We start from the raw sequence: 13,586 nt of genomic DNA on the forward strand, positions 1-13,586 counted from the left end.
CTCACCGTCATTTAGATTTTAACCAATGTGACACGTAGCACGTTTAATCCGCACAAGACAAATCCTTCCAAAACTTCGTTTCGCAGACCAAATTAGCAATGCGGGAAGTTAAAAATGGAATAAAGTGGTTTCAAAACGATGCCCAACGCCAGGCATGTCTTTCTTATGGATCATGTCTCACCGTACACATGCATCGGAGGCGCGTCAATATAAAATATGAGAATTCCGATGCAATTGATTGCAAGAGTAACATAACATTACAGCTGGGAAAACTAAACGCGAGGCATTTTTAACTTAACTCGGTTATCGATATTCCAGCAATTCTAGCTAACCATATAGTATAGCACCGCCACCCTGAAACATAAACAACTTAATGGCCTAGAATGTGAGTGAGAAAATTGATAGAAAAAAGTCCATTAAAATCCTGGTATGTTATGCTAATATCAACATTACACCAAAACATTGAACGCGTGCTCGGCATTATCTGCAATCAAATTCGCCTGCGCTTATCAACCCCTGGTTTCCTGGATGCTGCTGAGGTACTGGAATTATCACCACCAGATTGTATCTGCCATTTTTTAAGGAGCAAGCTTTTAGCTTACCGGCATAGTTGCAAGGCAAAAAAAGATAGACAGCAGACGATAGTGTTTACCTTATCAAGCTTCCCTCTGACTAGCTTTACAGTAGCATTCATCGACTCGGATGGAAAATAATCCTACAAACAACACGAACTTTTATTCATATGTAGTTAAAGTAGCATTCAACTCAAGGAGAGGAAACCAGGACCAACAAGAAAAGAAAAGGTGCAAAGTCACTAGAGTTGTAAGCTACATTAAACAGGTTTGCGTAACAGACTAGCACAGCAGGATCTCGACAGAAGTTAGACATTTTGACCCTTACCAGCTACTGTGCTTAAGCGATGTAATGCAAAGATGCTTGTGTTTCTAGTATCAAATATCTCAGTTGACCAAAGTTGGCTCGTTGGCATTCTTTAGTAACCTTAAATTTACCAGGAAATTATTTCAAGGTAATTAGATTTAACACACTTTTGCCACATACCTTGTCTGAGGACACATGACTGAAACGAGGATCTTCAATAGGAGAAGCATGAATTGTCTTCATATATTCCCTGAATGTGTGTAAAATGAACCTTAGGAGAAAAATCAGGCTGACACTTCTACATTTTGCTCAAGAGAACAGTTAAATTGAAGAGCTTGAGCCTAGCTGTCATAGTTTCAGAAATCCACAATGTAACTGGTCACGTTATACTGAAATCAGCAAAGCCAATGTCAGGAATACAAACCTCTTATTAGAGTTCATTTGGTGGTGATTCCCACTAGATGATCCCTGAGCTGGAGATGATCCTTCAGGTCTGCCAGCAGATGCTGGAAATGGAAGAAAATTTCTCAAACGAAGGTACCAGTGTAAATAAATTAGCAATGCTCACAGTAGTTATGTCATTATGTGTTGCTGTCAAATCAAAATACTACCCCTACAAAGCTGTAGAGACCAAAAAGTAAAGTGTAGGCACACATTTTATTCGGCCAAGGACTTCTTTTCTCCTAACTTCCAGTTTCTCCTTGGTATCTTGAGGGCTCTCAAATTGAGGGGCATAGGTCACCTGCAGGCGGTTGCCAAGAAACACAGACTCGTCAAGCTTCCTCTTTGCAAACCTGCAGCATGAGCACCAATTTTGCATTTCAAATGGAGGCCGCTGATTCTGGACTTTTACCGCGAGAAAAGATGGCAATACTTGTGCAGCGGGTAAGCTCGAGCTTCAATGGTAGCAGTTGGACCGCAAGATGTAAAATGAATCAACATTTAGTGGATCAAATTGTATGATGGCCGACTGAATCCATGGATTTTATGGCCCAATTGATTTTTGTGGTTCAATAAAAGCCCAAGTATTATGTTCTCTTGATTGAAGCCTGATAGCAATAAGCATAAACTAAACATTGTCCAAAGTTGAAGAAAGATGAAGCCTAAGTATTATGGAGAAGCAGGCTACAACAGGTTATATCATCCAGCCATTCTTGTGAACTGCAGCAGTTAGGGTTGGTAGGCCACAGAAAACACGGGGCGATTTCATTGCCCTGTGATGTTATTACAGTCCAAGAAAATCTGAACTAGACTAGACTGCTATATCAGCAGTTCAGCACACCGTCCACAACACGTGAGTGGAAAATGCCATTGGATGGAGGCGGTGGTATGAAACGAATCGCCTCACCTGGCGTTGTTGACCTGTGAGAACTTGACGAAGAAGACGTCAGTGTAGGGCTCAGAGTCCTCTGCATCCATGGGCGTGCACCTGACACCCCCCAGGGTGGGTAATCGATCAACTAAGCAAATACGGATACAGAATACAGGTGGAGAAGAGGTGAGACTGACTCCTCCACGGGGCCGTACGTCCCGAAGAGACTGGCGAGGTCGTCACCGCATCCGAGTGACGGCACGTTGCGCACGATCAGGTACCTGCAAGCAGGAGCACAAGCAAGCACCAACCATGAGCTAGGGCAAGCCAGGTCAGGAGAGGAACACCGACACCACCGTATCCCTCAAATTCTGGTACCTGGACTCGTCGCAGACGGTGTAGACGCGCACGGCGGCTGGCTCGTCGCGGTCGCGGGGCATCACGAGTTCTCGACCGGCGCCGCGCAGAGGGTGCGGACGCGTGGAGCGGGACGGCGGTGGCGGTGGCGGTGGGCCTCGGCTGGGCCTTTGCGGAAAGGAGGTGTCGTCCAGCGGACACGACGAAAGTCGAAAAAAAAAACAAAGTTTTTAAGGGTCTGTTCGATTCGATGTTTAAGTTGCACATTTCGTCACGTATAAGATTAGACAGATTTAGATTTTGTTCGTTTATATCGAATTACACTCGGAAAGAAATATTCTAGCTGATCAAACTTCATATAATTAGTGAAACAATTATAGGGCTTTAGCCGGTTTAGACTTTGGACGTTTGGTTTGTAGCTATAGTTATAACAAGATTTAGTTTGTAGTCATAGTTATGGTAAGATTTGACCCTATTCGTCAACGATCTGTAAAAATATGACAAGATTCAGTCATACATGTCAAAATGCGGTGAAAAATTCAAGCGCCTAAGACAAGAATGATAAAAAAAATGACAACTAAATGAGTGAAAGTTATAAAATGCAAGGTCAGCATCTCGCATGATTTCAACCAAAAATTTCATTCCACTTTTACGATTCCCAGGCATACGGCAGCTGACGGCGGTGAACATGTCAATAAGCCAACAAAAAAAAACCATAGCAAAATGTCATCTGTTACTCAGGTTTCAAAGATGTTGCTTTTGCGACATTAGAAATCTGCACGGGTCACAACTTATTCTCTTTTCCTTTTCTCGAAACCAAGTGGGCAGTATAGCGTTCACCCTACACATCGAACATGTCTTCCTTCACAAAAATCTGATACAATACAATGGACCCTCAGAACAACTGGCTGGAGTGGCAGTCAGATGGGGACACCGTAGTTCACAATCTTCGTGAGGGCGGCGTTGAGCACTCGCTTCTCCTTCTTAACCTGAGAAGCTAGGCCAGACATCTGCAACACATGAAAAGACCATCTCTGGTGTGAGTTTAGATCACACAAGACACCTTAGCTTCAAAAATACTAATATTCAGAGGACGCTGCGTCAATGGTCATCCACTCATCCATAACTAGGATAATGCTACGAGCGTATAGCACAGTTTTTCACTTAATCACTCTCTACATGAGATGTAATAAGCGCTCAGGAAGAGTCAGTAAAATATGAACTGCTATGGCAAGTGTGTATTTCTGAAAAGAGGCTCAACTGCAACAACTAGCAGCTCATGTTGGTTATGATAAGAAAGAAATCACTACGAAACTAAATGTAATTCTCTATATAAGAGCTTCTGAGCGATCCAACAGCATTATGCATCCCATATTCCCATATATAAAAGGGTCAGTTGGAAACATGCCACTCAAAATTTTGAATGGCATCAAAATGAACTAGCCATCCAATTTTGTAAAAGATGAGTGGCATGTCTACAATTAATCCTATATACAAATGGTATACTGTTTAACAAAATTCATTCTCAAGCACATAGTATCCATGTCAGGAGCAACTAGTAAGACAAAGGCTTCAATGTATTTTAGAATACAGGCTTAGGAGACGTGTGTTATTAAAAGCTCTTATTGGCTAGAAAAATCTAAGATCAATTCCTATAAACATCACCATGTCCAAAGACAGATGCAGATTTACTAACCTTCGACCGAAATTCAGATGCATGTGCTCTGGGAAGCTGATCAAGAATTCCCTTCAGACCTGAGAAGACACATTTCATCAGAAATGCAAATTCAGGATAAAATGATCTCAATACCAGAAATCAATGTCACGAGCACAACACAAAACACTAATATAGAGAAACCTTACTCACCTACTGCTTGGTTTTCAATATCACTAATCTCACGCAACTCGTGTTGAATGGAACGCCCTTCTTCCCTGATAAAGCAGAAAGCATCACCCATGTTATATAAAGTAATAAGGACAGAAATAAATGATTCAGAGGGGGGGGGGATGCCTGAGTGTATTCCATCCTTTTTGGAATCTTTTCTCTGCAGTTGCTGCTCTATCCTGGATTCCAGCATGCATAGAATCAGTCGTGAATAGCATCCAAGGTTAAAATAGACAAAAAAGTGACAAATGGTTCAATTATCTTCAAATAAAAAATTACCAACAGCTTTTGGCGTTCATTGGATACAAGATTCACAGTCTGCCGCATGTGATTCACTTCAGCCTGTACTCCAGAAAGTAGGGTCTACAGTATGAAAAAATATGTTACATAAACTATCTGATTCATACCATTGTTTCCTTTTTTTGGGGGGGGGGGGGGATTAACTTGCAACCATCATATTTGATTTTATTCTGACTTGCTACATGAATGTCATCAAACATATTCAAGATTTTAAGGAAATAACAGGTAAATGTACCCAAACACTAGCACGTAAACTATAAGCATGTATACATAGGTGAATAGATAGCCACCTAGTATAAGCAAAATGGAGAATTTATTTGGAAGAGTATGAATCAAGAAAGATGGTTAACTTTGAAGAGCGTGAATCTATCAAGTTACAGGAATTATGTGCTAATCAAACGGGCATAGAGTGGTTACCTCCTTGCTAACAAACATGTGCCGTACTCGTTGAATAAGGTAGCTCCTTGGCCCTGCAAGGATTCATTCGCATTTCATTTAATATACAGGACCAATTTTCAGCCTTCTTGAAATTATATTGGATCAAATTTCCAATGAACGGCAAGCTTATTACCTCGGGATATGTACCATCAAATACTAGGCAGCTAAGTAGAGAATAGATAATTTGAACAAAACTTCGTAGCAGCTTTAATAAATTTCATCAATTCTCAAATCACTGACTATTTTTTCAAAGTTCTTTTAATCCGACCAGAATAAGATACGTGCTGACGGCCTGACGTGCATCATATTCTAAGAAGACCAAGGTTTCAAAACATTTCAATCATTTGTAAGAACACAATAAAGGATCAATTCTAGAGTATGAAAAGTACAATCGAGTTAAATAAAACAATGTGGTTTAGCATGTAGTCATAATGAACCCTATGTTCTTTAAGTGCATGTATGGATAGAATTCCTCATGCAATTACCAAATTACATTGTGCATCAGCAAAAGCAACCAATGAAAGTATAATGAAAAGAGCTGAAATTCAATATAGCACCACAGAGCAATGATGTTCCAAGGAAAACATGTTACTTTTGAAAAGGATAATCCCTGCAAGGGTTGCAGAGCCTGCAGCAATGCCTGGATGCATTATCGCCATGACGACACCCTCTGCAACCATTATCGAGTAATAAAGTGCATGAGCAAAAATGAAAAACAAAAGCATAATTTGGCCAACAGAGATGAACATTATCTACGAGGACATCGAATTACGGGGAATCCCCAAGTATCTGATCTTTACGCAGCAAAAAGGCACCTTTGATCTTGCCGAACACAATCTGCTCGTGAGCAGAGTACTCCGTCTTGAACCATTCCAGCTCCTCCTGCGAATAAGACAGTGAGGTTTTTGCTTTCAGAAAATGGTGCCTAGATCGACCGACGCGAGGGGAATTGGGGCGGCCATCACCTTGGCGACGAGGGTGAGGTCGGAGGCGGCCGCATATGCGGAGGACGCGGCCTTGGAGGAAGCAGAAGCCGCCTCGGAGGCAGATGAGGTGGCCAAGGTGGTGGCGGAGGTTAGGGCAGCCTTGGCGGCGTCGGCCTTCTCGGTGCCGAAGGTCTCGGCCCAGCGGGTGAAGTCCGCGACCGCGGCTGCAGCGGAGGAGGCAGACGAGGCTACCATGGAGGAGATGGAACCGTACTCCGGCTGCGCAGGCGGCGGCGAGTCGCCGGAGCTTGTTGGCGCGGCGGCCATGGTGGTGGTGGTGGTGGTGGTTGTGCGGGACTGCGGGTCAGTGCGTCGGAGGAATCCAATGGGCCGAATTCAACGAGGAATAAGGAGAATGGATGGCAAAAAAAATACGCTTCCTGGCTATGTATACGTACTCCTAAATAGGAGCATCAAGACACGACGTGAAAACGAAAATTTTGTGCTTACATATGGCTAAAGGCAGACCAGACCAGAGCAGTTTTGTTGCCGAAATTAAATTGGTAAATCTCTTCAATACCTTGTCTGGAAGGTCCTTCATTCCGAGTACATGTGCAGGACATGGGAGGATTCCTCTTTCCTCATGCCAAAGCAAAGTGCTAAATAGACACCACCAGAGACAGATTTATTCAAAACTTGTTTTCTGAATCCATTTCATCACCAGGTCCTAACACTCTGCTAAATATTTGGATTACAGAAATCTGTACTACTGCTAGAGCCAGCCCTAGAGAAACAGAGCAGCATCAGTAATGCCATTTAGGCCTCAGCTCCTCTTCTTCCTCTGTCAGCTCTTGATACCGGTACCATTGCGACGCTGCTTTGCCGACAGGTAATGGAGGACGCATGAAGACCTCAACCGGTTTGGGCACATGTACCACCAGATGCAGCTCACCGCCATCATAAACTTCCTCAGCGCTGTTTGAAGGCACACCTGATGGCTCCACAGAAATCCACCCAAGCCCAGAGATCGCGATGTCACAGGCAGGCCTGCATGACATTGTTACAGACCAAGTCCTTAAACCCATTAATCATCGAATCAGCACCTTAAATTAGTATTATACAAAAATGCAATTACTCCCATTTCACTTGTTATCCGGACAAGATACTGCCCATCTTCACAGTAAAAGAAGAACCATGCAGTTTTTTTACCATATAAACGAATGATGAGTAAAGCTATGGCATCACCATTACTTGCAAACATTACCTGTCACGTTCCTCATATTTTATCTTCAACTCGCGAACCCCTTGAAGCCCTGTCCATCCTTCAGCTCTCTCCTTACCAGTTGGCGGAGTCAATGTGACCCCAACTTCAGTCTGGAAGGTGAAAAAAGCAACGAGGCTAAAATAAATTGAAACCACTCATTGTTTTAGATGAGACTCGATTAGATACATGTAAATTTCATGTAAACATAGAATCAAATAGCAAGTTAATGCACTTTTGAAGAGCATGATTAAATGCACAAAGTTTTGCAGGACACGGTTCAGAGCTGCAATTACAAAGAGGAGAAGAAGAATGGGAGGGAGAAGCAAGTATCTCTTTCTTAGGCAAATACAATGAACTCTGGTACCAATTAGCATAGGCATACCTCGTAAAATTGATCAGCTTCTGTTGTCGGGACCATATTAATCTTTAGCTTCTTGGGCCCATAGAATGTCAGCCGTGAACGTGGAAGAGCCTATGTTATTCATTGATCGACAATTATATCTTACAAGGGAGAATTAGAACATGATAAAAATTATATATCAAAGATGAAGTTCAGCTCATCAGGTACCTTGATAACATCAATGCGGACTAGCCCAGCCCAGAACAATGAATTCCCGCTCAATTCAACATCTGTATCATTAGCCTGAACATAACATCATGTTCTGAAGAAAAAGATTAGTGCGAAAATTTAGAGAAAGGAACATGTGTTCAATCAAATGGAATATACATACCGGAAAACATCGCCCTTTCAAACGACTTTGTGGTGCAAGAGAAGGCAGATCATCAGCATGGATAACTGCTGCCTGCCTATGGTGAAGGTGGACTCCAGGTGTATCATACAATTTCTGTGTGCAAGGATATGTTAGTAGACTTCAAATTGAACTCTAAGTAGAAGATATAAAACATAGGGATGTAATTAGAGAGAACAAATATTTTGGATCAGTTCATATCGAGCACTGTGCATGCATAAAGATGATTGTATTGCATCAAAGGATCATGATAAGAGACCCTTTAGAAGTATAAAGAAATCTATGTTGGCTAGCAAATTTTTATTTAAGAATTTCCAGCGAGCACAGATTTAAATTACTGCTTGTATAGCTATATCAACAAAGTCTGTCTGTACAGCAGACTAGTAACAAAAGTTAACATATCAATATCCTTTGAGAAGATCGATTAGCCAAACAAAATCATACCCCTCCGCCTAAAAATGCTTCAATTTGAATAGGGCCAAGGGTTGTTCCAGGAACAGCAGACTGTATTGGCTTGTATTTTTGAGCTGCCGCTGCTACCGGGTCCTTGTACGCCATTGTTCCTACAACAGAAGGATCTCCAACAATTAGTGTGGGAAAAACGAGCAGCATTGTTTAGATGGTAACCGCTACATAAAGGATTTTAAGACAAATATTAATAATAGGAAAGGCATACTTAGCATTGCACTGATAAATGCAGATTTTCCAACATTTGCGGAACCCTGTAACAGAGTATGATTTAAATCAGATATAGCTACAGTGGCTGAGAGGCAGAAACACAACTCGCATTCTCCAAAGTTGTATTGCCTGAATTAATGAAGTTTGTTAAATTTATATTGATAGCAATAGCAATTGCATATACAATATAATGCACATATCTTTGAACAGAAATTGCCCTCTTCATTTTTCCCCCTAACATCTAAAGAAAAACACAATAATGGAAGTGATGAGTGCTTACCAGTATATATACATCTCGGCCCTAATATGATAAAAAGAAATATCAGTCAGGATTGTAGAACAAGCAGGGGAAGTGAAGATCTATAGAACTTGAGATGATACGATTCGAGCATGGCCATGAAGTGGACAATCTAACTGCAATAATCACAAAATTAAGCAGAAATGCTGACCTTCCTTTCCTGATGAATCTCTGATATAACCCCTGTGATACCGACCAATGACTTTGAGCTTGTCAAATGGACACTAAGGACGCTGCATACACAAAATTTAAATTGGTAAAATCATCTGACCCGACGAAAGTACCGTGAAGTGAGGAAAGGTTTCCTACTTAAGCTTCTTCTTGACAACTGACTCGACAACCCAGTCGCCTATACAATTCAAATCAGTATCTCTGGGAAGGAGATCAACCTAGGAAAGAAGTAGCTTTAGTTGACAGATGATAGTGGTAAAAAAAAAGAACAGGACAGTATAGAAAAACAGAGTGGATGCATAAAACAATCACCTTTGTTATCACAAGTATAATAGGATTAGCACCAGCAAAATCGCGTACACGTGCCAGGAAACTTCCATTGAAGTCAACGATGTCAACCTTCACGCACGGAAGGTAGAATGAGTGAGCAGAGACATGAGAATGGAGTGATCTGACAAGTTGTTTACCAATTTGACTATGAGCGCTTTCTCGTGACGGAGGTATGACAGCTTCTCCCTGAGCTGTTCCGCAGAAACAAACTTCTTGCCCCCTGGATAACCGCCGTGGCCACCAACAGCAGTAACCATGTGGCCATGAGACAGCAGCTTGCACCTCCCACATAGAACGGTTCTAAGTTGGTGATGCCTCTTCTTCTGCTCAGAGAAAAAAAATGAAATCAGAGCACAGCTATTATTAGCTGCTCCGAGGAGGACTATGAATGGATGAGTGAATGTAGAGTGGCGGCCAACCGGCTAGTGGAGCGAGAAGTAAGGGGCAGAAGCTTTGGAGATTACCAGTTGGTACGTGTCCGGGTCGACGTATCCCGGCGCGGCCTCCTCCGCCGTCTGCAGCGGGGCGCCGCAGCCGTAGCAGGATGCGAGGCCGGAGGGCTTCCGTGCCAAGGCCCGGCGCTTCTCCTTGCGTCGGCGCCGCCTGTCGGCGTCCTCGGGCGCGAGCACGCGCGCGGCGGCCTCGGTGGCCAGCTGGCGGCCGAGGAAGCGGTCCCCACGCGTGGGCGCGGCGGGCCCCGCGCCGTCAGGCGGGGCGGGCGGCGGAGCAGGAGCGGCGGCTAGGGAGGTGCGGTGGGCGTGGGTCTTGAGTGGGGGAGGTAGCGGCGGTAATGTTTTGGGGAAGGAGAGGAAAGGAAGGTGCGGTGACGCCATGGACGATGGACGATGGACGGCGGCGTGGCGGAGCAGCCGCAGAGCAGTGAAGGTATCCTCTCCTTACCTTATCCGGGCCGGCGCAACGGAAGGGACGGACGGTGGATGCGAGGTTTCTGAATATACAACATTATTCATTGCTCGCTAAAGCCGTTGCACTATAATATTTCTCAAAGCTTCAATCATAATGAGAGAAATAAAATGTGCAGCCAATGTGAATTTGATGCAAATATATTAAACTTTTCATCTGCGTTTTGTTTTATTTTGTTGGAAAAGGTAAAACCATTTCCCTCAAAACCAAACATATTTCTATCACAAATTGATATCATTTATGTGATGCTACAATAATAGTTTGCTAATTATAGACTAATTAGACTTAATAAAATTGTCTCGTTGTCCTAGTCTTTGCCTAATTATTAGTTTTATAATTAACTTATATTTAATAATCATAACTAGTTAGTTGACCGTGCGTTGCAATGGTTTTCATAAATTATATAAAAATGAACAACATATATTATAATCTAACTCAAAATCTCATAAATTCTTACACAATACGAACCGAACTGTCAATTTCGAACTAAACCTGGACACTTATACAAAGGGCAGGTTGTGGTAAAAAAGTACTACTTTCTGACTTCAAATGGTTAAAAATCCAGCCGGAAGCCTCTTATGACGCTTTGATAAATAAAGATATCCTCTTGCATTTTTAAGAAAAGCACGCGATGTAAACATCAAATGGTGACATGAGTGAAAGCCAAGTATCCTAACCGGACTAGACAACAATGGATTTGGTATTAGACTGAGTCGGACGCTATTCTTAGCCTTTTTCGACTATAATCCACCAAAAAATGTACCGAGTGCCAGATACTATTGTTATTTATACATATCCATATTTTGTCCAAAACCATGCCACATGGTTAGTAGAGTTCAGCCCGGTGAAGGAAAGCACCTCTACTCATGTTTAGCTTCCTACATTTTGTGAGTTGGGCAGCTCCCAAATCATCAGAACTTCTAAAGCCCACCTGCAACCACTCTTGTCTCTTTAGCTATTAATTCATGTCTTCAAAATTGTTCTCCTTTCTTAGGTTCTGAATCTTTGAAGACAGTTGTTCTACTGAATCAATATTCTAAACTGAAATTGGTTTGGACTCACATGTGATCTGAATGGCCCTTCATGACCAGTGTTGAGTTGCTGCTCAATTTAGCGCTTTTCTTCTTTGTTCCTAAGATGTTAGGACACCGTACACAAAAAGGAGTGTTGATCTGATAAGTTCATGTTCCCTAAAAGAAGGTGCCAAAATCACACAATACAAACTGAAACAATCAAAGCATTATGTCAACACCGCCACAACATTAATTAGATGTAATACCAACTTACAAAATGAATTGAATTCAAAGAATAGCAAAATTCCAAATTGATGTAGTCAAATGCAAAATGGAAAATGCAGATAAAGGAATGGACCAAAAACGACATTAGATGCATCAATTACACACAATGTTTACTTCAATAGAGAATAGTTAGTTACCCGTGTGTTGCAACAACATATAGATTATCATTTGATAAAATGTTAGTGCACAATATGTTTAGAGCATACAACAGAAATAGAAATGACAAATGAAAATTTAAAGAAATGGTCTATTTTTTTCAAAACTCTGATATACTTGTAGAAAGAAACAAGGAGAATAATGAATCATAGTGAACACTGACAATCCAGTGTATATAATGAATCACAGTGAACAACGACGATGACGATGTCCGTTTTGGCGACAGGGTGCCTGTACGAGATGCCTAGGGCGCCGAGCTCCCTCTAGACCAACGCGCTCATCTCGTGCTCCTGGGTGACCAGTGTCAGCTATCAATAAATAAGCAGAGCATAGTATCTCATATGAATGAGAGTGAATTATCGATAACCAAACAAAAAAAGTATGCACAGAACTAAGTACGTCAGTACTCGAACCAAACATCCTATTTGTACTCGCCATGAACCTGAGAAGCAACACGTTTTAGAATAGCAAGTAAAAAATGGAGATTATAGGTAGAGAAGCCAAAACCTAGAATGGAGAAAGCCATACTCAGTCCTAATCCAAACCTAGAGTCGACCACAATAAAATTGCAAAAACGATTAAAAAATTTCCGTGCGTTGCAATTATAAAATGAACAACATAAGTATCTGAGATAAATATCATACTTATTTGACTGAAGGCACTGCCAATGGCACCGACAGCTCGGCCTAGCTCTCCTTTGTTGAGGCATACAATGCCAATATGAAAACATCATGATGACAGGAAGTGGAGGGGGGAAATGAAGCTACAAATACAATTGAACTTGACTTGATCCCAATAACGAATCTTTAAATATGTTCCTCCAGTTAAAAGATCACCACAGATATAGTAGCACCAAAACTTAGCAAGCCAATCGGTCTAAAAAACCCGGCCTCTTGTAGAACAATAGTTACATGATTGTTGCCCATAATAATTTGCATCTGTTTTTTGAATACAAAATGATGACCATAGATAGATAAATAAAAGATTTGAGGAAGCTAATTAATGTAAATGAGAACATGATTGAAAAGTATTATACGAATAAAATAAACTCCATTCATCATTGCCACATCCTATCTCCATGTTCTTCCATGCCTAACATTTGGACAAATTAGAAGGAATGCTATAGGAAACAAAACTTTGCTATAACCATAAGACGATCCGTAAAATAGGTAAGATAAAAGCACTAAACAAGTAGAACACTTTAGCTTCAGTTTTGCTCGTCTAGGTTGAAATACTACAATATTGTAAATCCCTCTCCAGATTACTATTTTTTATGTTCACAAATATAGCCATTCCTAGTAGAAAACGGAAAATCCATTAGAACTAATTGAAGCAACTAACGCAAACATACTATGTTAGATAAGGTATTACCAGCTGTCACTGACCCTCCTGACGAATTCACATACATAATGATATCCTAATGGAAAGTTGACAAGAATCAAGCACCAGATGGAAGTAAGAAACCATGTTTTTCTTTATCTTTGAAGATTGTACCAAACATCACAGAAAAAGGTAGGATATTATGTCTAGAGCTCACAATGGGCTCTAAATTTAGTAGTGATAGAGAATCGTCCTACTGCCCCAGCTCTCCTGCAACTGGAGGAGCACCTTATGATCTTTG

The 13,586-nt window shown here is 41.6% G+C and overlaps 3 protein-coding genes across 3 annotated transcripts; all 3 read right to left on the reverse strand.

Annotated features, from left to right (window-relative positions):
• Positions 1–398: 398 nt before the first annotated feature.
• On the reverse strand, positions 399–2,728 carry LOC100280490 (nucleic acid binding protein). Its single transcript, NM_001153410.1, has 8 exons — positions 2,570–2,728; positions 2,389–2,472; positions 2,228–2,308; positions 1,534–1,673; positions 1,304–1,385; positions 1,060–1,129; positions 653–715; positions 399–568 (listed from the first exon to the last, which is right to left on the reverse strand). Exons 1-8 carry the CDS (start codon positions 2,629–2,631, stop codon positions 491–493), a joined length of 660 nt encoding a protein of 219 aa, NP_001146882.1. The 5' UTR covers positions 2,632–2,728; the 3' UTR covers positions 399–490.
• A 440-nt stretch (positions 2,729–3,168) lies between these two features.
• LOC100277822 (uncharacterized) lies at positions 3,169–6,484 on the reverse strand. Its single transcript, NM_001151291.1, is given in 9 exon segments — positions 3,169–3,558; positions 4,245–4,303; positions 4,416–4,480; positions 4,560–4,612; positions 4,713–4,796; positions 5,151–5,203; positions 5,764–5,841; positions 5,987–6,053; positions 6,137–6,484. Coding segments are annotated over 9 exon segments (837 nt in total). The 5' UTR covers positions 6,425–6,484; the 3' UTR covers positions 3,169–3,468.
• A 161-nt stretch (positions 6,485–6,645) lies between these two features.
• Positions 6,646–10,501, reverse strand: LOC100381773 (embryo defective 14). The gene is made up of 13 exons (NM_001174573.1): positions 10,052–10,501; positions 9,725–9,910; positions 9,570–9,656; positions 9,396–9,475; positions 9,238–9,319; positions 9,069–9,089; positions 8,787–8,832; positions 8,555–8,673; positions 8,093–8,206; positions 7,930–8,004; positions 7,744–7,833; positions 7,362–7,471; positions 6,646–7,144 (listed from the first exon to the last, which is right to left on the reverse strand). Exons 1-13 carry the CDS (start codon positions 10,418–10,420, stop codon positions 6,901–6,903), a joined length of 1,623 nt encoding a protein of 540 aa, NP_001168044.1. The 5' UTR covers positions 10,421–10,501; the 3' UTR covers positions 6,646–6,900.
• Between the last annotated feature and the right edge of the window lie 3,085 nt (positions 10,502–13,586).

The sequence above is a fragment of the Zea mays genome, chromosome 4, assembly GCF_902167145.1.
Source record: "Zea mays cultivar B73 chromosome 4, Zm-B73-REFERENCE-NAM-5.0, whole genome shotgun sequence".
NCBI classification, from domain to species: domain Eukaryota; kingdom Viridiplantae; phylum Streptophyta; class Magnoliopsida; order Poales; family Poaceae; genus Zea; species Zea mays.

Coding starts and splice junctions, on each gene's coding strand:
- LOC100280490 (NM_001153410.1), bottom strand. CDS start 2,631: ATGCCCCGCGACCGCGACGAGCCAGCCGCCGTGCGCGTCTACACCGTC. Junction 1,674..2,227: donor TCACAGGTCAACAACGCCAG/GTGAGGCGATTC, acceptor CTCATGCTGCAG/GTTTGCAAAGAGGAAGCTTG. Junction 569..652: donor TCAGAGGGAAGCTTGATAAG/GTAAACACTATC, acceptor AAAAAATGGCAG/ATACAATCTGGTGGTGATAA.
- LOC100381773 (NM_001174573.1), bottom strand. CDS start 10,420: ATGGCGTCACCGCACCTTCCTTTCCTCTCCTTCCCCAAAACATTACCG. Junction 9,090..9,237: donor AGATTCATCAGGAAAGGAAG/GTCAGCATTTCT, acceptor TTATCATATTAG/GGCCGAGATGTATATATACT. Junction 8,207..8,554: donor AAGCATTTTTAGGCGGAGGG/GTATGATTTTGT, acceptor CCTTGCACACAG/AAATTGTATGATACACCTGG.